Source organism: Sceloporus occidentalis, unplaced genomic scaffold (genome assembly GCF_023333645.1).
Source record: "Sceloporus occidentalis isolate IW3139 unplaced genomic scaffold, rSceOcc1.0.p SCAF_29, whole genome shotgun sequence".
NCBI classification, from domain to species: domain Eukaryota; kingdom Metazoa; phylum Chordata; class Lepidosauria; order Squamata; family Phrynosomatidae; genus Sceloporus; species Sceloporus occidentalis.
This window is the reverse complement of record NW_028317009.1, coordinates 7408109-7430181: the sequence shown is the minus strand read 5'-3', so window position 1 is coordinate 7430181 and position 22073 is coordinate 7408109. Positions and strand designations below refer to the sequence as shown.

General features: G+C 38.0%; 1 protein-coding gene across 1 annotated transcript; it reads left to right on the top strand.

Annotated features, from left to right (window-relative positions):
• Positions 1-7559: 7559 nt before the first annotated feature.
• On the top strand, positions 7560-14343 carry LOC149299247 (methenyltetrahydrofolate synthase domain-containing protein-like). The gene is made up of 8 exons (XM_089486681.1): positions 7560-7587; positions 8252-8355; positions 9095-9208; positions 11565-11678; positions 11937-12027; positions 12173-12285; positions 12898-13023; positions 13834-14343. Exons 1-8 carry the CDS (start codon positions 7560-7562, stop codon positions 14341-14343), a joined length of 1200 nt encoding a protein of 399 aa, XP_089342807.1.
• Positions 14344-22073: the final 7730 nt, after the last annotated feature.

Genomic DNA, 22073 nt, shown 5'->3' with positions numbered 1-22073 from the left:
CTCTAGCTAAACATCCTCTTCTTCTGCAAATTGTCACTGTCCTTCAGACACCGAGACCCCAACAAGGTGTCAGATTCAGCTTGGCCAGGGGGGAACGATCTGCAATCACAGCTCCTCTCTCCCACAGCCCTGTTTCCAAGCTATGAAGAACTTCCTAAACTTTTTTCTGTGAGCTAAGCTTTTACTCCCACCCGCCCACAACCCCCTCTATAACTTCTGTCCAATCAGCAGCCGGTAAGAGAATCTGGGAACCAATCCAAAGACAGACACACTTCCCAGCACTCCACACAAACTGCTTTTTTTTTTCGTCATTTAACCAAATATGGTGCGGGAGCTTTAAAGAGTCCAGAGATTTAAACCTATAGTGCTGGATTAACAGTATATATTCATCCGATAATAACTTTAAATGAGCAGACCGATAGAGGTAAACATTTTAAAATAAAAACTATTAAACCTGGATGTTATTCATTTACATTTACATTGTTATAAATAATTGCCTCACTAAATAATAATAATAATAATAATAGTACACAACCGCGCTATACATATTTTGAAAGAAGTCAGTATAGAAATCAAAAACACATTAAAGTTTGTGGAATATTTAATTCTATCATTTTAGGGCAAATTCATTGATCTCAGTTTACAGCATCTACAACCCCCACTAGTTCTTTTGTACATTTTATTTACAGTGCACGGTAATAGAAATAGATTGAAGTAGAAATTTTAGATTTAGGTTGAGCATACAGACACGGGTTGTATCTATACATACATGCATATAAATCTACCCATTTTATAGCAAATAAGAATACCGTTTCTAAAGGAGTTTGTGATTCCAGCTCACCTTAAACTACATCATATTAAATACATCCACACATATTACATTAGGAACAAAATAACGTAAAGAGTTTCCCCAATTTTACTACATTTTATTTATATATATTTTTTAGGGTAAACGATATATTTAGATTAATATGAATAAAGCGAAAATACAAATATAATTCTAAATGAAGCACATCATTGTGTCTAATTGCTTCATTAGCAGTAATCAGACTCGGATAATTAGTGTACAGAGCCCTGGTCTATTGCTAATGAATTTACTCAGAAGGTTGAAAAGTACCTGATTGGATTTATTTTACCTTCTGTTTGTTACATTGCCATCTACTTTCCAAAATCTAGAGAGGAATCTTCCCCACGGGGCGCCCACTTCACACACTCCTAATACTAGTCACTTTACAGAACGCAACAGCCACAAAAGGACGGGTGCCTTAAAGTATATGCAACCTAAACTGTGCTCTATAGGCACCCTTCGACTCAACAAAATTATATGTATGTACACAAAACCCTGGAAACATAATTTGTAGGTCTTTGTGTGTTTTTTTTTTAATTTGCAAAGCATATTTGATGTGTGATCACATTTTAATGATAACCAATTGAGAAGTAAATGGCTTCCACATGTAAATGTATATATTTTGGTAACTTGTAGATAATATGATATCTTTGTTTATTTTATGTAACACGTCGAGATCTCCACCCAGAATAGCAATTTTAGAATTAACAGAAGGGGTTGAACACTTAAGAAAATACCGTGTATTAAACAAAAATAAAATGACTTTTATTTTCTTTATCACACAATATTAATTTGTAGATTTTTTTATACTTTTGAAATAGAATTTATGCAATGTAGAGTCAAAAATAAATGTTTATTAAGGTCAATCATTTTTAGATAAAGAATAAATTGATACTCTCTTTTATAACAAGATACTTAGTTTATTGTTAAAGACAAACTAACAATTGATAAATAATTTAATCTGTTTTGTGTGTTTTTATATAACTTTGGTTGTTTTACTGGCACACAGGACACCATGATACAAAAAAAAGACACTACAAAATGATTAAATCGTTTTTGATGTATTCGTTTGTTTCCTGTGAACAACTACCGGTATTAAATATTAGCATTGTAAAACCACGTTATTAAAGTTAAGAGAATAAGGAAAATCTCACTTTTCGAATACTTCGAAATTATTCTGAAACTATAACATTCTTGTTTGGAAAAAACAAATATTCATAAATGTTAATTTTTCAATTTGTTTCCAATTAGTACAGTGCATTTCTAAAATATGGATTTCTTATATCGACGCGCATGATGCACTTGAACACATTTTACTCCTTAAAGTGGTAAAGTTCTATTAAATAAACTCGTTATGCGCTGACTTTTGTTAAATCTAAAGCTCTGGGCTAACCGGTTCTGCCCCTTCTTACTTATTTCTGATTTCAGACACTTGCTTCTGTTATGTGGCGCCCTCTAGAGGAAAAAACATGTAAAACCAGAATGGTTTCCTTTATGATGCTTAAACGTTAATCTGCTGCCACCTTGTGGCATTGTGTTCACAGGAAGCCTTTTTTTTTATATAAAATGTGTAGGCAATGTAAAGGGAACGCATACTTGTTTGGAATTACAGGCTATTAACATCAAGAAAACACACTTCTGTACTTATCTATCCATCCAATCATTAGTTTTTTGTGCCTGATCACAATTGAGCAGCTTCAGATTTTCCATAGATCCTCATGCTTCTTTTGGCTAAATTATTTGCTCCACATCCTTGACTTTCAGCATGTTTTGCAGCCCAGATAATCTTATAAACCATGCAGACAGCAGTAGAGTGCCACTTTGCTCTCTTTATGTAAACCGTGGCCTAGGTAGTCAAATCTGCATGCTCAAACAAGGTATAAATACACACAGCACCTAATGGAGATATTACTTCCTTCAACCTATATGTCATGGTATGTTTGGTACATGACCCACTGAAAGAGAAGGTGGTATAACTCCTGTACACCTCCATAGTCCTAGAAGAAAAATGTGACACATACAAGGCACAGTTATTCTGGGGTAAAATAAAACCCATAACAGCTGTAAAGCTATTATAGTCATCTCAGGTAGGGGATTAATCTACATGGCATCAAAATAAATTTAGTAAAACAAACATCTCAGTGGGCAGTTTTCATAGTCGATAAATTCTCCTCAAATTTATGTAAATGTTTGGTTTTACTACATGGATTAAAAATCATCCAGGGAGAATCTTATTTTATTATTCGGAAATATATCAATTATGAATTGACCACTCAATTCAAATTACAATTACCTATTAAGTCAAAATTGGATGCTCTCCAGGCCTATGTATGCGAAAAGCTGTCCATAATCTAAACAATAAGTACTTTCAAAAATCATTTTACAGATCTGCTGGATATCCCATATAATTTACTGTTCACAGGGATCATGCATATTTTATTCTGTATTTTCAGGAGTGCAATATATATAATCTGGAAACCATATAGCAAGTATTAACAGAAAAACCTGATTTACTCAACCGTGTATATAGTTTCATTAGAGAAATACTTCCCGATACACATCATTTCACTGGAGTCCTTATCCCGAACTTGGTGACATACCAGAACTCCACACACACCTCCTTTATCAGCTGTGGTAAAATTACAACCGAGACCGCTAACAGCTTCCGCTACGAGAGCCCTACAGCTTTCTTACAATGAGAAGGTTAATTAAACAAGAGGTTGATTTCCTTCGGTGTAGTATTAAATGTGTGTACTTTGGCACATCTCACAATAGCATTTTGTAGATCCAGATTTTATGAATGAATTCTCCTCATCCCAGATGAGAAAACATTCAGTGCAGTGTATCAACCCACTAGAATTCCTGTTTTTACTATGGGCTGTATCCTGCACTGTATTCCATCTTAAAATGAGAGCTTTTTTTCATATGGATCTGTCAGAATGGTTTAGGATTAGAAATGGTCTACAAGGGGTCTCTCAGTGCGCTTCACATTAGGAAAACCACCTTAAGATATTTTATAGATGGTATTTATATCCTTCTAAACTCAATGTTATGAAATCATCTCAGTCCCCACTTTGTTAGAGAGACCAGGGGCGGACTGGGCCGGGGGGCAGGGGGGCAATTGCCCCCCAGGCCGCCCTAAATCCGGGCCGGTGGGCCGGACTGACGAGCATTCAATGCGGCTGCGGCCGCAAAGTTAAAAACTAAGCGGCCGCGAGCAGGATTGAATGCGGCCGTCATGCGTACCTGGCGTGGGGGGGAGGGGGGCGGTCGGCCCCGGCTGCCGCTCATCTGAGGGGTGCCACCATGCCGGCACGCCTTCAGAAACGATGCGCGCGGCACAACATTGAAGCCACGCCCACCGTCTTCCGCGCTCAGTGCACCGGAAGGACAGGAAGAAGAAGAAGAGGAGGAGGAGGAAAAGTGAGAGTGAAAGAAGAAAAGGTAGGAAAGAGTGGATTAGTAAGTGTGTGAGAGTGATGGGTGTTATGCTGAATGTAAGTGTGTGAGAGTGATGGGTGTTATGCTGAATGTAAGTGTGTGAGAGTGATGGGTGTTATGCTGAATGTAAGTGTGTGAGAGTTATGGGTGTTATGCTGAATGTAAGTGTGTGAGAGTGATGGGTGTTATGCTGAATGTAAGTGTGTGAGAGTGATGGGTGTTATGCTGAATGTAAGTGTGTGAGAGTGATGGGTGTTATGCTGAATGTTTGTGAATGAGGGTTTCAGATAGCATGGATGTGTAAGTGTTGGGGGATAGCTTGGCATAGGGAGTCCGTAATCACATTCCTTTCATGCCCAGATTCCAGCATGTAGTGGCTGCCTAGGCATGATAGGAGTGTGATTGCTGTTATAAATTAGTTTTTGGTCCAACTTCGGTGTGTTAACACTTTTATTGGACAGAATAATTCAATGACAGTATTAATATATATATATATATATATATATATATATATATATAATTGCAAACAGCAATCACACTCCTATCATGCTAAGTCAGCCAGCACATGCTAGAACCTGGGCATGATAGGATTGTGATTGTTGTTATATATATATATGTGTGTTTGTGTGTATATATATGTTAATATTGTTGTTGATTTTTTTGTCTAATTTTGGTGTTACTTTTAATAAAGTATTTTAAAGTTTTTTTTTTTTTTTTTTTTTCAGTTTTGGCCAAGTGAATGCTGAATTTTTAGTTTCAGTCCAGAATTTTCATTTCGTTGCATCCCTACTATATACTATGCCAGTCACTAAAGTGGTAAGCCTACACCACATCAATGTTTGGCTTAGTATATAGTGATAGGGGTTGTCAGTGTCTGGCTCAATGTATAGGCACACATTGACGGTGGTACCGCATAATCCCTAAGCATATAATGATAACAAATATGCTGTACCCCTGTCAATGTTTGCCTAACCATAGAAACTATGCAGTTTTAAAGTGTGTGCGTGTGTGGGGGGGTGCCACATACAGGGTCTGCCACAGGTGCCAAATACTCTCGGTACCCCCCTGCATCATGCGGCTGTCAGACCCAATGGCCATGCCTCAGCTCCTCTTCCCACGTCTTAAAAGTGGTGGGATGAAGAGCTGAGGCATGCGGTGCGTGCACGCCGGCCACTTTAATTTCATTAGGCGCTGGTGGAGTGACTGCCGCACGACGGCCGCTTTCAATGTCGCTCGCAGCCGCTTTGATGGTGCAACGGGCCAGTTGACTAGACTTGCCCCCCAGGCCTTAGGCTGCCAGCCCTCCCCTGAGAGAGACTATGGAGCCGTAGGACATATGGAACATATATGGTGGTCCTGTGCTAAACTGACCCCCCTCTGGTCACGTATTCTCACAATGGTCAAATTAATAACAACTTCTATCAACTCTCTGACCCCAAAGATGGTTCTAGTCAAAGTGATTCCCAATATTATTCCCAAAGTACAGAGAATTATCCTTTCTCATTTATTCATTGCTGTCACTTCTATTCTCCCTAGACACTGGGGTAAACAAACTGTTCCAAATACACAAGAATTGTTGACACTTATAAGGAAAATAAATCTCTAGAACTCAGTGTACGTCATTTGACGACAGAATACCCTACATTAAAGTACCAGTGGGATGAATTTGATAGGAAGCTTCATAACAAATTTAGGTCAGAATGGGACTCTACTTAGGAAAAAAAATTGTGATATATCAAGATTGTACATCTCATACTCATCTGGATGTACTACAGTATATATATGAAAAATGTACATTAACTATTGTAAGTATGCTGAACCCCTCCCTTTTTTTTCCTGTATTCCTCTCTTAAAAGTTATACTTATTTGTTATATGACAAACCTTTCAATAAAAATCGAGAAAAAAAAAATGAGTGCTAATATTTTATTCCATTCATTTTACCTATGTATTTTATACTGGCAAAAACCATTCTATTCTGTAAATTGCTTCATTGTATGTAGGGATCATAATTACTAGACATTGAGGTTTAAGAACTAAAAGGGAAATCTGTCAGGAGAGTTTGTTGGAGACTTTTGGTTTTCGCTCACCCAACTTCACTATTCTTTATGAAGGGCCCTGTATAATGCATAACTCAGTGGGTAAGGATACTTTCAAGAAATCTCACTTTAACTATACCTTATACAGGGCCAGTCAAGCTCTTCCTGCAGCAGAAGCTCAAAAGGGTTGCACCATTATAATGTAAGTAAAGGCGTTTGAATCACAACGCTTCCTTTAGTGAATAAACCCAATTGTGAAAATGTAACATGGGGTTATATAAATCATGATAACAAGCAATAAACATAGCATGGAGCCAGGTGTCTGTATCCTGCACCACAGCTTACAATCTAGATGTCAGTGATCAGATGGGACATAAAATGTCTAAGCAAACAGACTTATTTTTACACATTGTTTGAGGAGATCACATAAACAGATATTTCTCCATATAAAGAAGTGTGTGGAGAGTATGGCTAGTTATATGGCCAGTATTGAGATCTAAAGGATCTATAGGTTTGAAAATCAACTGATGTTGCAGGAATTTTAAACCTAATGCAAAGTACGGTGCAACTAATCTTTGCTCAGATTATTTAAGGTTTCATTTATCTAGCAGATATCAGATAATACCTTACGACTACTGCAGGGCCATCAGCTGCATGGATGATTCATACAACATATTTATTCCCAGTATAATAATGTCTTATTAATGTCTTATTTTTTCAAATATTAATATTAAGATTAAGAATTAAACCAGCAGGAGCTGGCAGCATTCAGCCAAGCAATAAAGTGGCTGAAAAGCTCCTGGCTCCATGCGCAGCTGTGCGCTAGCCTACTGGTCTGTCCTCACCAAATACATTTGCCAAGCAAGTATGTATATACAGAGTACAGGCAAACAATTTAGTCATCACAGAACTGGGTTAGGATATAATTGCATGTTTCTTTGGAAATAAGAATGATAAAAAAAAAATCTTGACTTTACATTATCTATTTTCTGTTCTGGTCTATTAGTCACATTAGCGCAATATTTATTAGGCGTGCATTGATGTGTAGAGCTATCACATGCTTGAATATTTCACTAGCTAAATGCTTTGCTATTTTAGGTATTTTGTCCTCTCGGGATTCCTGTAGTTTTCTTCTGCACACGTGGAGCTGTCAGTTTCTTAACTGGGACTCTGGGAGAAGTCTAGAGACGACTGCATGCGGCTGCAGTCTTACGGGGGGTGACGACCTCGTGCCATGGAGCCTGCAATTAGACCGACACCAGGTACTTCCTTCTCCAATATTCCCTGGGTGCTGTCTACCTGTGCTGAGTGGGTCAGGGCAGCAGGCATGTTATTAAGCAGAATGGGGCAGAGCTGCCACCCAGCCTGGGTAACTTGTTTTATGTCAGCAATGAGCCTGTGATATTTACTTCCAGGGCAGCAGGCAGGGGCAGCGGGGGCAGCAGGCAGGGGCAGTGGCAGCAGTCACCGGGGGCTCTATATCATACCATCAAACCCTATATAAAACACCACTGGCTATCTTTATGACCTTTGTTAATCTAACTTTTTTCTATAATGTTTTTAAGGACCACTGGAAATCCCCTCTTTCGCAGAGCGCTCTCAGTGTAAAAATATGTGATCAACCATAAAGTATCTAATTGGGCTTGGGCACAGCAGATGTCCCGTTTTCTCCCTTATACCCTCAGAATATGTGGTGTGTTGTGTTTCAGCTGCTGTCCATGTAACATGTTTATAAACATGTTCTTGCTGTTTGATACTTTCACTTAGTTACATAAGTAGTTATCAGCACATAATACAAGGCAGGCAGCTAATCGTTTGATATATGGGATGGGATCTGCATAGATGTTTGTTTTTAAACAAAATGAAAAGTTTATTTTTATATAAAGTTGTTTATCTGCTTATATTTATTTTAAATATCAATTGAAGGTTGCAGCAAATGGGATATCCGCCAGAAGGTGTGGGATTACATTGAAAACAATAACTTGGCTGATTTCCCAAGGCCTGTTCATCACAGGATACCCAACTTTAAGGTACAGAAATCAGTGGAGATCAATGTTCCATCCAATTTTTCTTAGTTGGCGTGCGCAGAAAATTTCTCTTGTGCAAAAAGTTTCACAGAGCAAAAATTGTGTGCACACAATATCCGCGCTGCATAAAGTTTAAAAAAAATTATTATTTTTTTCTTTTTTTTGGAAAAACTGTTGTGCGCACAATTTTCGGACATGTGCGCTCTCTAAAAAAAGCTATGTGCGCACAGCTTAGAGGGAACACTGGTGGAGATGTGTGATTTTTTTTGTTTAGGATTGTATAACTATGCAGTGGTGTTTTATCACTCCGAGGGCCTAAGACCCTATATTTGGTGGAGGGTTCAGATTGACAGGGTGTGCTGCCGGCATTCTCACAACACATTTGTCAGCTTATTCATTTAGAGAATTGTAAATTGCATTTTATCTGTTGCATATTATTACATACAAAACATTAGTTTGGGCCATATTCCATACCAGCTGTTTATTTTTATGTAAAATGGTTGGATATTGGGGGGGGAAAGCGGACCTTATTATTGTCATTAGTACTAAAGATAAACCTGCTTCTGTTATACCATTGCTCGGACTCATGGCGCAGGGAGCTGCAAAGGCATGTGAAAGGCTCTCAGACTTGCAGGCGTTCCAAGATGCCAAGACTCTTAAGATTAACCCTGATACCCCTCAGAAGAATGCACGCTTCCTCACACTGGACGTAAGTAACACATATTTACCTCTTCCTGTATAGGGCTCCAGACAAGCCTGTCAGAATATAAAACTTCTAGAGGCATTTGGTAGGACCAAGGAACTAAAAGTGGATCCTGACAAGCCCTTAGAAGGCGTTCGTCTAGAGGCTCTCCAGGTAAAATGGATATCAGCCATTTCACAGGGTGAGAAAATTAGCACCACTGTGGTCATATACCTGTAATCTGTTATCTGATGTATACTACTGCTTGGATCTCTGATATTTCCAGATCCCGCTATACATAGACACCTTACATGGTTATTACCTTGGTGCAGCTGCATGATGTGCTTTTACACTGTTGGAGTGTGCGATTTGGCCACAGTCAAATACTACACAAATAAAGGGATAAAAGGTACATTGAAAATGCCATCCCGCCTGGCATTCGCTCAGTTGGCTTGATGGCCAGAACGGCCCTGCACCTGGGTCAAATCAGCCAGCGTATAAAAGCTACAACAGTTATTACTTAAATTGTATTGTAAACTTTAAAGTTATTACATCATGTCCTTTTAATAACTGATTTGTTAATCAACAGTTGCCACAAACCGTTGGGAACTGAAAAGGGTAGACAGAGCTGTAGATCAACCTTGGTGAAAGTGGTAGATCTGGAGCTTGTGGAATGCTCCTGCTCAGGGGTGTAACTAGAAACCACTGGGCCCTGCTGCGAATATTTCCCCCCCCAGGTCCCCCAGCTAGTCTGTGCCATCATTGCCCTTTGACCCCCTCCTTCGAACATACAACATGTAAAAAGTACACATCCGTGCATGCTCTCACTAGCACGCACGCATCCGTGCTCTCACTAGGGCTGCAACAAATAATCGATAAAATCGATAATTGATAATGAAAATCGTTGACAACTAATTTCATTGATTAGTTGAATCGATTTTATCAATTGTAAGATGAGGGTTTTTTCAGAGCAAATGTTCTGAAAAATACCCCTCTTTTTATAATCCGGTTCCTTCAATGTCACTTACAGAAGTTACTACTTACCAGTCCCTCCCTTCAGTCACACTGATTGGCCCCGCCCATTTCCTTATAGCGCACACACTGCTCAGCTTACAGTAAGTATAAAGTAAGTATGAAAGTTAGGGGGGGGGGGTTAATTTAGGGGCAGTTATGGTTGATGGGGTCTTTAGGGTTAATTCCAGGAGCAGTTATGGTTGATGGGGTCTTTAGGGTTAATTCTAAGAGCAGTTATGGTTGATGGGGTCTTTAAGGTTAAATCTAGGAACAGTTATGGTTGATGGGGTCTTTAGGGTTAAATCTAGGGGCGGTTATGGTTGATGGGGTCTTTAGGGTTAATTTTAGGGGTGGATATGGTTGATGGGGTCTTTAGGGTTAATTTTAGGGGCTGTTATGGTTGATGGGATCTTTAGGGTTAATTTTAGGAACAGTTATGATTGATGGGGTCTTTAGGGTTAATTTTGGGGGCAGTTATGGTTGATGGGGTCTTTAAGGTTAATTTTAGGGGTGGTTATGGTTGATGGGGCCTTTAGGGTTAATTTTAGGGGCAGTTATGGTTAATGGGGTCTTCAGGGTTAATTTTAGGGGCAGTTATGGTTGGTGGGGTCTTTACGGTTAATTTTAGGGGCAGTTATGGTTGGTGGGGTCTTTACGGTTAATTTTAGGGGCAGTTATGGTTGGTGGGGTCTTTACGGTTAATTTTAGGGGCAGTTATGGTTGATGGGGTCTTTACGGTTAATTTTAGGGGCAGTTATGGTTGATGGGGTCTGCAGGGTTAATTTTGGGGCAGTTATGGTTGATGGGGTCTTTATGGTTAATTTAGGGGGAGTTGTGGTTGATGGGGTCTTTATGGTTAATTTAATGCTGAGGACTGAGGGTTAATTTAATAAAGTTAATTTAAGGTGCAGTTAGCGGTAAAGGGGGGAGTGGGTCAAACTAAGAGGAATTTAAATCCAGTGTGCTGTGAATGGGTCTGTGAATCTATGAGGGCGCTATGGCATATCTGGGGGGTATAAGGCATATTTGGGGAGGATGGAGCGGCATATCTGGGGTATAAGGCATATCTGGGCACAGTGGCATAGCAGGGGGTATAAGGCATATGTAGGGAGGGTGAAGTGGCATATCTGGGGGTATAAGGCATATCTGGCAGGCAATGTGGCAAGCCTGGGCTCAAATGTGCATAACTGGGGGGCAGGTTGGGAAATAAAAACAAGAAGTGCATTTTTATCAAAGTTTTTTTATTCTGCTGTTTGTTTTTAACATCGTTTGTTTAATTATGTTAAATAAATAAAAAAATTTACATTTATTGTTTTATCCGATTAATGGGAAAAAAAAAAAATCGGCCAACTAATAGATTATGAAAATAATCGATAGTTGCAGCCCTAGCTCTTGCACACTCACACATCCATGCGCACGCACACACACAAACACATCCATGCTCTTCTGTCTATGTGTAAATTGGAAGGCACACTTCCTTTACAGTAGATTAATGGTACACCCTCTCTGTACACAGGCTCGTAAGACACTGTTAGTCCCAACTCCACGGCTTCGAACTGGTCTCTTCAACAAAATCACCCCTCCTCCCGGGGCCAGCAAAGAGGTGCTGAGGATTTGTTCAACTTCACAGGTCAGGTGCATAGTACATAACGTGTGTGTGTGTGTGTGTGTGTGTGTGTGTGTGTGTGTGTGTGTGTGTGTGTGTGTGTGTAGAAACCTCTCTCAAATATTACAAAGATGCTGACCGCATATTCAACAAAATATCTATAAAAGGCAAACTGCTGCTCCCTTGTGGACAACATTTGTATTACAGTGAAACTTTAATATATACATGTGGATTGCTATAGGTTTGCCATTGTGAGCCAATACACCTATCTCTTATTTGCAGGGAGTGAAAGAATACAGCAGTCCTTTAGGCTTGGATGCTGCAGTACGAGTGGATCTTGTGGTTGTGGGGTCCGTAGCAGTATCTGAAAATGGTAACTGTTTCCCACCTCCAGCAATTAACGTACACAACAGTGTTTAATATCTTGTGTTTATCCTGTTAGTACAGTAGAGACACAATGGACCCGTTCATATTCTCAGCAATACATGTTAACACAACACAATCTTCATGTTATTTAGGCTGGAGAATCGGAAAAGGTGAAGGTTTTGCCGACATGGAATATGCTATGATGGTGGCCATGGGGGCAGTTACAGAGCACACAGTTGTGGTCACTATAGTTCATGATTGTCAAGTATGTGTTTCCTCCTCCCAACCGAAAGTCTTTCATAATTAACACTGGCTATCTCGTGACCCCTTTATGTTAAAAAAAAACAAGACAACAAACGGACTGCAAGCTGTTCAGCGACATGTACAATTAGATTCTGTTTGACTTTACTTCTACAGTACTTTACTCTGTGTACTTTTAATAGAAACCTAGAATTTGATGGCACATCGACCCTATTCGGCCCATCTAGTCTGCCTGTTTTTCACACTGTTAAGACTCAAACATAAATAAGTAGTTGGTCTCATCCTAGATTCAGGAGCCATACGACTATTCAATGCATTGTTTCAATTCCTTAACTGTGTTCACTTCTACCATCTTTCCTCTTCCACTTACCTACCACGCACTCATCCTTACATTAAATCTAAGCCTCTTAAAGTTTAGCGTTTCATTCCTTGTTGAATTTCACTTTGGAATGGTTTTCTCCAAGGCGACAGCTGTAATCTTTTACTGTATAACACTAGAGATAAAATTGGAGAACAGCAAAGGTCATCTTCCAATTTGTAACTGCATTTTTTTTTTTATCGCCTTGAGATATTATACATTTTGGAATGTGGGAGTTGTTACATTTATATGTTTAAGGTGATGGATATTCCAGAGGATCTTTTAAGAGATCATGACCTCACAGTGGACTATATACTGACACCTACGCGAGTGATTAAGACAGACTGCACACGCGCAAAACCACAAGGCATTATATGGTCAGAGGTATGATCAACTTATGTATTTTTCTGAATCTTTAATTTAAATGAAAATACATTTCCTAAGGGCTAAAAGGTTAGAGAATGGAGCTAGGTCTGTGTTCATCATTGGAGTTGTCTTAGATAACGTACTCTTTTGTAGACATTATTGGCACGCTTGGGACCCATGTTCTCAGGGGTATTTATATAGTATTTATGCAGCACTAGTCGATACCAACGAGGTGGATATGCTATAATTTTTATATTAAATACCACTTGTATACAATGTATGGCAGGAATTCTGTATTAATGGATATGGTATTCTTCTACGCGAACAAGATTGTGGTTTACCTTCTTTTCATGCAATTCTGTGTATCTATAGAAATATCTGTCATCAGTTTACTTCATGAAGTCTGCCCAGAGTGTAAAATGCCAATATAAGCAAACTAGTATTATAGAATTGTATCCAATTCATAGTCATTTTGTTTCCAGCCATTACGGACAATATAGAGAAATGACAAGCGGATAATCTGTTGCATCTAATGAAACATTACAAAGAGTTTAAGGTGCAGTACCACCTACTCTGCTGAATTTAACAATTTAACTCCGGAGCAATGTAAACGCAACACACACACCATAGGATGTATGTTAATTGTTTTCGTCAAATGTACAAAATATGTCAACATATGTTAGAGTGAAAAGCATTAACAATGTTTAATGTTAATAAAGTACAAGTTACCCATTTACAAATGTTAGGGTTCCTTTAAGCTGGGTTCCCATTCACTGTTCATGAAGCAGAGCTTCGGAAACCAACTTTTTTTTTTTATATATAATGCAGATCACGCAGGAAACGATGGAGAAGATACCGATCCTAAGGAAACTTCGAGAAAAGGAAAGGAGAGCTGGAAAAGATGTGACTCTCAAAGACAACGGAGCATGTCCACAACCCTTAATAACAGGGAAAGAGGAGGCAGCACCTGCTTCCACACCGGCAGGTGGGACGGATCCACACGAAGCTCCAATACACTCCAGATTAGCAGCCTGTGATATTAGCGATGTCGTCACTGTGTATATAGGAAATATCTCCCCAGCTACCAGAGTCAGTGAGTTAAAGACCATTTTGCGGGAGCGAGGGGCATCCCCTCTGCGGCTAACATGGCAAGGAGTCCAGCACAGAGCCTTCCTTGATTACAGAGATATTAACCAGGCTGAGAAGGTATTGTCTAATTTAAAAGGGTTAAATATCGGGGGTAATTCTCTGCGTGTTGAGCTAGCAAGAACTCGCGGTCAAATTCCCTGTCCAATCAATAGGTACACGAAAAAACAAAGTAGGGCCTTGAACATCTAAAAGCATCACCTACAGGGGGATATGTTTGTATATGTGTGAGTAAAGTTGTATTGCGTGACAAAAAAAGCACATCTCAGCTGACGCTTGTTCCATTTGAGCCCATGTGAAAAAAGTAATTAGAAAAAGTAATGTTAATTTTATGGCAGTCCCTCTTGAGAGGTTAGGTCACATTCACACCCAGTGGAGTGATGGGAAAAAGGAAGAACCATGTCAGTTCAGCTTTACATGTCCCCAAGTAGATTGTGTTCCACATAGGAAAAGATTCTGATTTGCACAGGAACAATTGTGTCATTTGGACATACATGCAGAATAACGTTCTCTCCTCCCAAAGCACACACATTTCAAGGCCCCACCACAATCCTTCGCGTTATATTTTTATTTCTATAGAGACGTGTGATTCACTGTATTTGATGCTGGAGCTTTAATGGTGACACAATGATTAAGCAAAGGTATGCTTCTAATGGTGCTATGATCGCCAGCTCCTAGATGTCTCTGTCCCCTGGTTTTCGGTGCCCTCGCTTCTGCCTGTGTATTTCACTAGTGCTTCAGGACTTATGTTAGGGGTGTATAATTGTGTCTTTACATGTATGAGATGCCTTCTATATGGAGGATTTCTACTCATTAAACACTGCATTCATATTTTTTGTTTGTTACTTTTTCTTGCAAGACTTGAAGACTATTACTGTTATTGGCTTTACTAAGGTGGCGGGTCTACGGAGGATGGCAGCTGTTTGCTTAACGCTCCAGTGGCTGAGATCAGATATCTCCCTAGCTATTAGCTAAGAGTTTTGTACCTTGGATGTGGTATCCTTACCCTCCTTAGGAGGCAGAAAACAGGCATACAATGTCATATAGCAGGACTCAGTAGAGAGGACAGCGGTGTGGGAGGCAGCCACCCAGCCTAAATACAATACATCTTACTATGTGTAACCCTACATGCAAAAAATGCAATCTGTTTTTATTCTTGCACATTATTTTGCTAGAAAACTCTAAACTAAATCTCTTCATAAAGTAGATAGAGCCACATCCAGGTGACAGTTCACCGTTGCGGTCTACAAGCCATCAGCACAGCAACCAAATGATGACTTTTTATACAAGATCCCCAGGTTTGGTATGATAAGAAAAGGTCCACGTGTAGGTATAATATACATAGACTACTCTAATTAAAGGGGGCAGTCCATTAATGACCATGTAAGACTAAAAGAGAATTCAACTTGTTACATTGTAATTCAACTAGTAACAGCTAGATGTCGCCACAGCTTAGCATACAGTTCTACTTGTGTCGATAGCGATCTTGGTCACACTGTATATTATCAGTATAGTTGTCCTATAATAAGTGTGCGCGATTTTATATATAAAAACCCTTGACAAGCTATGGTCTGAAAACGGTTATTAGAACCACTTAGCTGACAAACTCTTTGCCTTTAAAGAATACTTTAAAGATTCCTATGGTCAGCTCAGTCATATGGTTCCTTACCAGAAAAAGTAATTTGGAACCACTATCTTGGCATTGGGGACACTGGGTGGTTTACCCATTTTGCTACCCTGTCGTCTCCTTAGTATGAGTGAACATATGGTTTCTGGCATTGATTGTATAAGAACAGCAATTTAAAACTGGTCAAAGGGAACTGGACCGGTTTTCTGGTTGCAGAATCCACACACAATCCCATACCCGTGGGGGTCTGCGTGCCTTAAATATGCACGTTTATTGTGGGCCTAGTAGCTATCAAATAATCACAGGCCAAAGGTGTGACAGGCCAATGATATTATAAATGCCTGAGCCAACATGGGGCAATTAACTGCCAGTCCATAAAGAGGCTCAATTTTCATTGGGTAGATGTGATTTGAGGCAGAAAAACAAGATGCAAATATAGGTCCTGTCCAGTAGGAGGCACCAAAGCTCTTTACAACTTGTGTGCCTAGATGAATCACCCTTTGAACTGTTAGCGGGACTTCTGTCTATACCTTCAGGGAACATCATTTAAAAAAAAAATTGCGATTGCAGAAATGTATAAACTAATAGTGATCTGTGACTCTTTACAGGGTGACCGTCCATATGTGTCAGCTTAATGCATGATGGGAAATAAAATGAAGCAGACAATTCACTAGCAGCTTTTATCCAATTTTGTTGCTTACTATTAAAGGTTAGTGTGTTTTTTTTGCTAGCCCTTGTTAATATGGCTTTACATGTTATCAATACTTTGTTTTCTGTAAGGGGTAGCCAGGCTGATCCTTTTACCAAACAGCCTTTTCAGCTTGCCTTTAGCAGATGATATGGCCTCATTTTGAGTTAAAGCAGCCAATTCTACATCACTGTTTGCTGTATAAAATCAAAATATATCTGATGTTATGCCTGGTTCTACTGGCTCAAAACGGCTGTGTGTATTTATCAGAAGTGAAGCACTACTGTATGTACACAGCCTTAGTAAAATCACAGACATATACTAGCAAGTGGTTATGCTTGCGCAGGCGTTAACGCTGCAGCCTTCAGTATTAAAAGCGTTAATTTATATAGCGCCAACAATGTATGCAAAGCTTCTTAAAATACTCATTCCGGGGGTCTGACAAAACTAGAAATGAAAGGCTGAGAAACAGATACATCAGCCCTGCTCGCAAGACTACACTTTTTGCACACTTTACCCTTCAGTCCATTGAATATAAAAAAAAAAAAATAAACCACCCTTATTCTTCAATTAAACAAAAACAATAGGATCTTAAAGAAAAAAAACACTACCACATAAAATCTGACCCGTCTGGGAGACTGATTAAAACCAATAATGTTTATGTCCCGGAAGGAGAGTATTGGGTGCATCTCAGTATTTCTTTCAGTACTTTTGGTTGAATGAGTTCAGGATACACAGTTTTAAACAAAGGACAGTAATATCGAGCACACAGAGCTTACAATCTCTCATGCCAACGTCTGAGAACATCCTTAACAGAAGTGAGGGTCATGGAAAGGGTGGGGATAACACGACAAGCTAATATAGTCTGTGTACCAAAAAACAGACTTACACTTCCTCAAGGGCTATATATATATACATATAAAACATCTATAGCTCTAGCAGGGCAATCTCTTGGACTTCCTTTGCAGTCAGGATATAAGGATGAAAGTGGCTCAGAACAGAAAGTCTGAACTCCCAACCTCTTGTTCTCTTATCTCGGACACACCTGCTACAGAGACTTGCTTCAAAGACATCTTTAGCTATTGATATTTTTTTTTTCTGCTTGATATCAAAACCCTAGCTCTGTGCATTATTAATGATCACTTTCCTTGAAGACATTCTGTTTAGTTCTGTGAAAATGCAAACAAAAGTCATATCTGCTCCCTGTGCTAATGCGGGTTCCTTTTAAAAATAGATTTGCCTTTTTAAACATTTTTAATTTCGGTATTTAACCGAGGTTTTTTTTTTTTTATTTGTAAAAAAATCGTTTTTCCCCTTTGAGGACCAAATCTGATACTAATTGTTTTAAAACACTGGATCGTGAGCCTACACAGTACCTACAGGCATTGTACTGGATTCTGTGATTTAATTTGTAGCATAAATTGGAATCCCAAAATATTTGGGATTCGGTATCCCATTTTCTATCGACTTTTACACTACCTATACTTATTTACATTGAACCTACTGGCTATCCTGCTGTTTCAAAGTGCTATCAATCTTAAGGCGCACGTTGTAGTCTTTGCTTGTACGTAATGTGAATTAACAGATCTATTTTCTGCAGATCAACCATTCCTATGCCTCAGTAAATGTTCTTCATAGTGACATTCCGGGCTGTATGTATGCTTTCTGGCCAGCAGGGAGCCAAGCCTATTGTTAACAAGACGACAATCAACATAGTAGGAGGTATATCAAACTGTTGTACAGTAATTAGTGGTATTTAATAATAACATGTGTGACATTCTTGATTGACCATTTCTTATTTGCTGTATCTTAACTGAACACTACAAATGTGAATTGAAAATTTCTACATCTATATCATGGATATTGTACTTTTTTTTCTCCATGTAGAATGTCCATTGAAAAATCTGTGTATATGTTAAGATGCAGAAAACCTCGCACTGATAAACTCACCTTCATTGTAGAAATGTTTTTTTTATACATACCCCCCCCAACTTTGAAGTACCAGCATCCTGTGTTTTTTTTTTGTTTTGTTTAACAGAAAAGTTTCTGTAGATAAGACTAAAAAGATAATTAAACAGCACAGAGTGGAGCTTTATTCTAAGATTACACTATAATTGCAGAGCTTTATGTAAAGTGACATCTATATCATGAAACATATATGTAATATGGTTTTTGAGCATAATGCTGGCAATACGCTTTCTGATGATGCAAGTAGTTTCTGTAAACTTTCAATTGGATCAAGTAATAGGGTGAAATCTACCGTGTACTTAAACATGACAGACATACGTTGTGTTCTGTTGTACGGGAAAAGAATGAAATACTGAATATATATTTTGTTTTCTATCAAGAGTTGTATCATCCACACTTATCATTACTAATAAAGCGGAATTAACATTGGCAGAAACAGCACCGTGAGCTGAGCTTTCATGTTTGTTTCCAGCGGCAGCGGAGCCCCATAACCGAATCCTGAGTTATAGTAATGTATTTCAACCGGCCAATAAAATACCAGACAATACGGTTGCCAGGTGGACTGTCCAGCGCATTGTGGGTTTAGTTAAGGGCAATTTGTCGAATTGTAAAAATAAATTAGCCACACGACATCAAAATATCTGATATCAGTGATATTAGACATTTATCGCTACTGAAATATTTATAAAATACCTGATGGAAATCTGGCAACATAATTGTAAAGTCTGCCTTTATAGGTTTAACAGCTTTCAAGAATGTTTACGCTAATGCATATTTTACAAAATTATATATTACATTATATAGCAGAAAGTACGCAGCTAAAGTCAGTGATAATATATGGAAAGTCCAAGGTATTGCCAGACGTTTCTTCCTGCCTTTAGTAGATAGGGCATCACGCTTCCATTCAGCATTCATAGAGTTAAAATAATTTGATCCATGCTCTGCTAATACACACAGCAACTGAAACACTGCCAGACAGATTACATTTTTTAGATCAGACTAGTAACATTAGAACACGTAATACCTTTATTGTTGTATGTAGCACCATCATATTCCGCAGGGCTGTACAAACTTTAATCTGGACATAATTATTATTGTATCACGCAATGACACGGGCCATGCGCTAATGAGCTTATTTTACGTGGCTGCATTAAAATTACTAAAATGCTAAATACTGGTAACTCTGTGGCAAAGAAATTCCACTTAGTGCATTTGTTGTGAATTAATGCTAGAAATAAACCAGATTTTATTTCATGCCCTCTACCAAAACAAATGCAGTGCATGTAACAAATGTTACTTTACAATAATGTAAGCACAAATATGAAAATATTCTGAATCAACTTTTTTTATACAACCACTATGTATAAAGTCAGCCACATACTTACATACATTTAACATTGCTTTGATTTAATTATCTGTTTTTAAGCAGCTTTTTATTATAACATTTGGTATCTGTAACATTATTTAATTACAGAATGCAGTACAAAATTATTTTTGACTCCTTGACTTCACATTATCAATCACTACAGTACCCAGCATCTTGTAGGTAGATAAGGAGACTCCTTATTTTGATATAACCCTCTGAACTAATTATTTCAGGAGTAAAGTGTCACGGTTGAAATAAGCCAGGGATTTGACTGAGTGACTGGCTGTCCGAAGGAATAGACGTGGTAGGTCTGAGCTTAAAGTAACATCTTAAAACCCTGGGACACCGTCTGGCTGTAAGGAACATAATTTAATTTCCTTGGTATTACTCACACATTTTGTATAAGAGGCCCCTGGAAATATTTACATATTGACAGTTACACATACACTTTTTTTCCCCCTAAATTATTTTAAATTGTTCCAAGCACACACACATTTAGAAAATATATTGGCTTATCAGAAAAATAAAGCAGAGTATTTACCCGCTCACTATTCACAAATCAGGTTATTTTTAAATAATATCTAAGGGGAGATATTTATGTGGAATTTTAGAGAGAAAAAAATCGATTATAATATATATGGAGGTAATCAGATTTTCCTCTGTGGAGACCAATAATGGTGGGGAATTATCAGCAATTTATAAATTATTTCTAAGCTAAAACAATGTTTATCGAACCAACAGTAGATTTGCCAAAGCAAACTCTAATATATATTTTTGTTTTAAATTAAAACACGTTTTTTAAATAGATATCTCGATGAAAAAGTTAAAATCGTGTGTTTCATTACAGTAGAAAATGGTTAGAAATCTGAATATCAAATCACTAAAATAATGTATTTAATTTCTGCTTTTGTGTTTTAGTCACATTTGTAACCAAAAACTGCATCAGAAATGGACTCATGAAGGCGGCCGAAAAAAACACTAGAAAACATTTCGATATTTCTGTTTATAAAATAAATGTAAATAAACATTTTCTGATTCTGATTGGCTAACAACCTGTTTAAAATGTACAGTAGTTGGGAACATGCTTTACCAAAAAATATACCCATAATAAAGTAACGCAAAATATTTAATTTCATATTAAATTATGTAATGTATTTCATTCTTTGCACTAAATTTCAAATTTATAATAAATTTTATTAAAAAAGGATTCAAATTAAAAATAGTTATGTAATTACTGCAATTTTTTTCTGAACTGGAACAATAAAAAGAAGATTGGAAAATAATCTTGCGCGCAAACCTTCACAATTTTTTGCGGTGTGAATTTGTGTTCTCGCAAATCATTTTAATAAAAAAATGTTGGAAACTAACAGAGGAGAATAATTTCCGAGCATTTACAAATAACAAATGTTTATTTTGTTTTGAAATGTACACAAGATGCAAAAAAAAACAAACAAAAAAAAAACATTTGTACAGTGCAGAGAAGATAATACCAAGTAAGAAACAAAATCAGTCCTTCCTTATATATAGATTTATATAAAACATAATCGGAGTTTGACTTTACACAGAACACTTTGTTCCAAATTTACAGTGACCTTACAAGAAAAAGTTTCACAAGGCAAATATTGCCAACCAAAAAAAACACCATTTTAATACTGATACATTGATGCAAGGTGGTGTCTATGTAAATAATAAAAAAAAAAAGAAATAAATTAACAGGGTGTCTTACAAAAACCAAAAAAGTGCCATAACAACTCTGCAAACTGTCTGCTCCGGATCAGAAATCCATTATTTTTGGGGGTCAACATACCCGTGAAAATGAATCATTTTGTCATTTTCAGGTAATGGCAGGAAAACGGTTATCTATGCAGAAAGATTTTCCCCATACTACACATTTGTATTCTATTTATGTATGGATTTTCAGAACTATTGCAGATTAGTTTGTATAACTGGCAAACCCTAAAAAGGAAGGGTTAAAAACAAAAAAGGACAAAAAAGGAAAAATGCAAGCCTGCATTGCCTGTTACTTTCAGTAAATAGAAAATGCCATCAGCAAAATGAATTGAACACAGTCTTGGCTCATAGAGAGTTAATTGTCAGCACCGTGGCCTTTTTTGACAGAAGCAACTTAAAATACCTTTTGTTAGTGTGGACACTAACTTGCTTAACCATTTGTTTGTTGGGGAGTCTTCGCAGTTTGCTATGTGTTTAGGCCCCAGATGCAGAGTTCCTTTTTGGGTCGCCCAATTGTTTTGGAGTTTGGTCCCCAGTAAAGA

Coding starts and splice junctions, on each gene's coding strand:
- LOC149299247 (XM_089486681.1), top strand. CDS start 7,560: ATGGAGCCTGCAATTAGACCGACACCAG. Junction 9,209..11,564: donor TTCGTCTAGAGGCTCTCCAG/GTAAAATGGATA, acceptor CTCTGTACACAG/GCTCGTAAGACACTGTTAGT. Junction 13,024..13,833: donor AAGGCATTATATGGTCAGAG/GTATGATCAACT, acceptor TATATAATGCAG/ATCACGCAGGAAACGATGGA.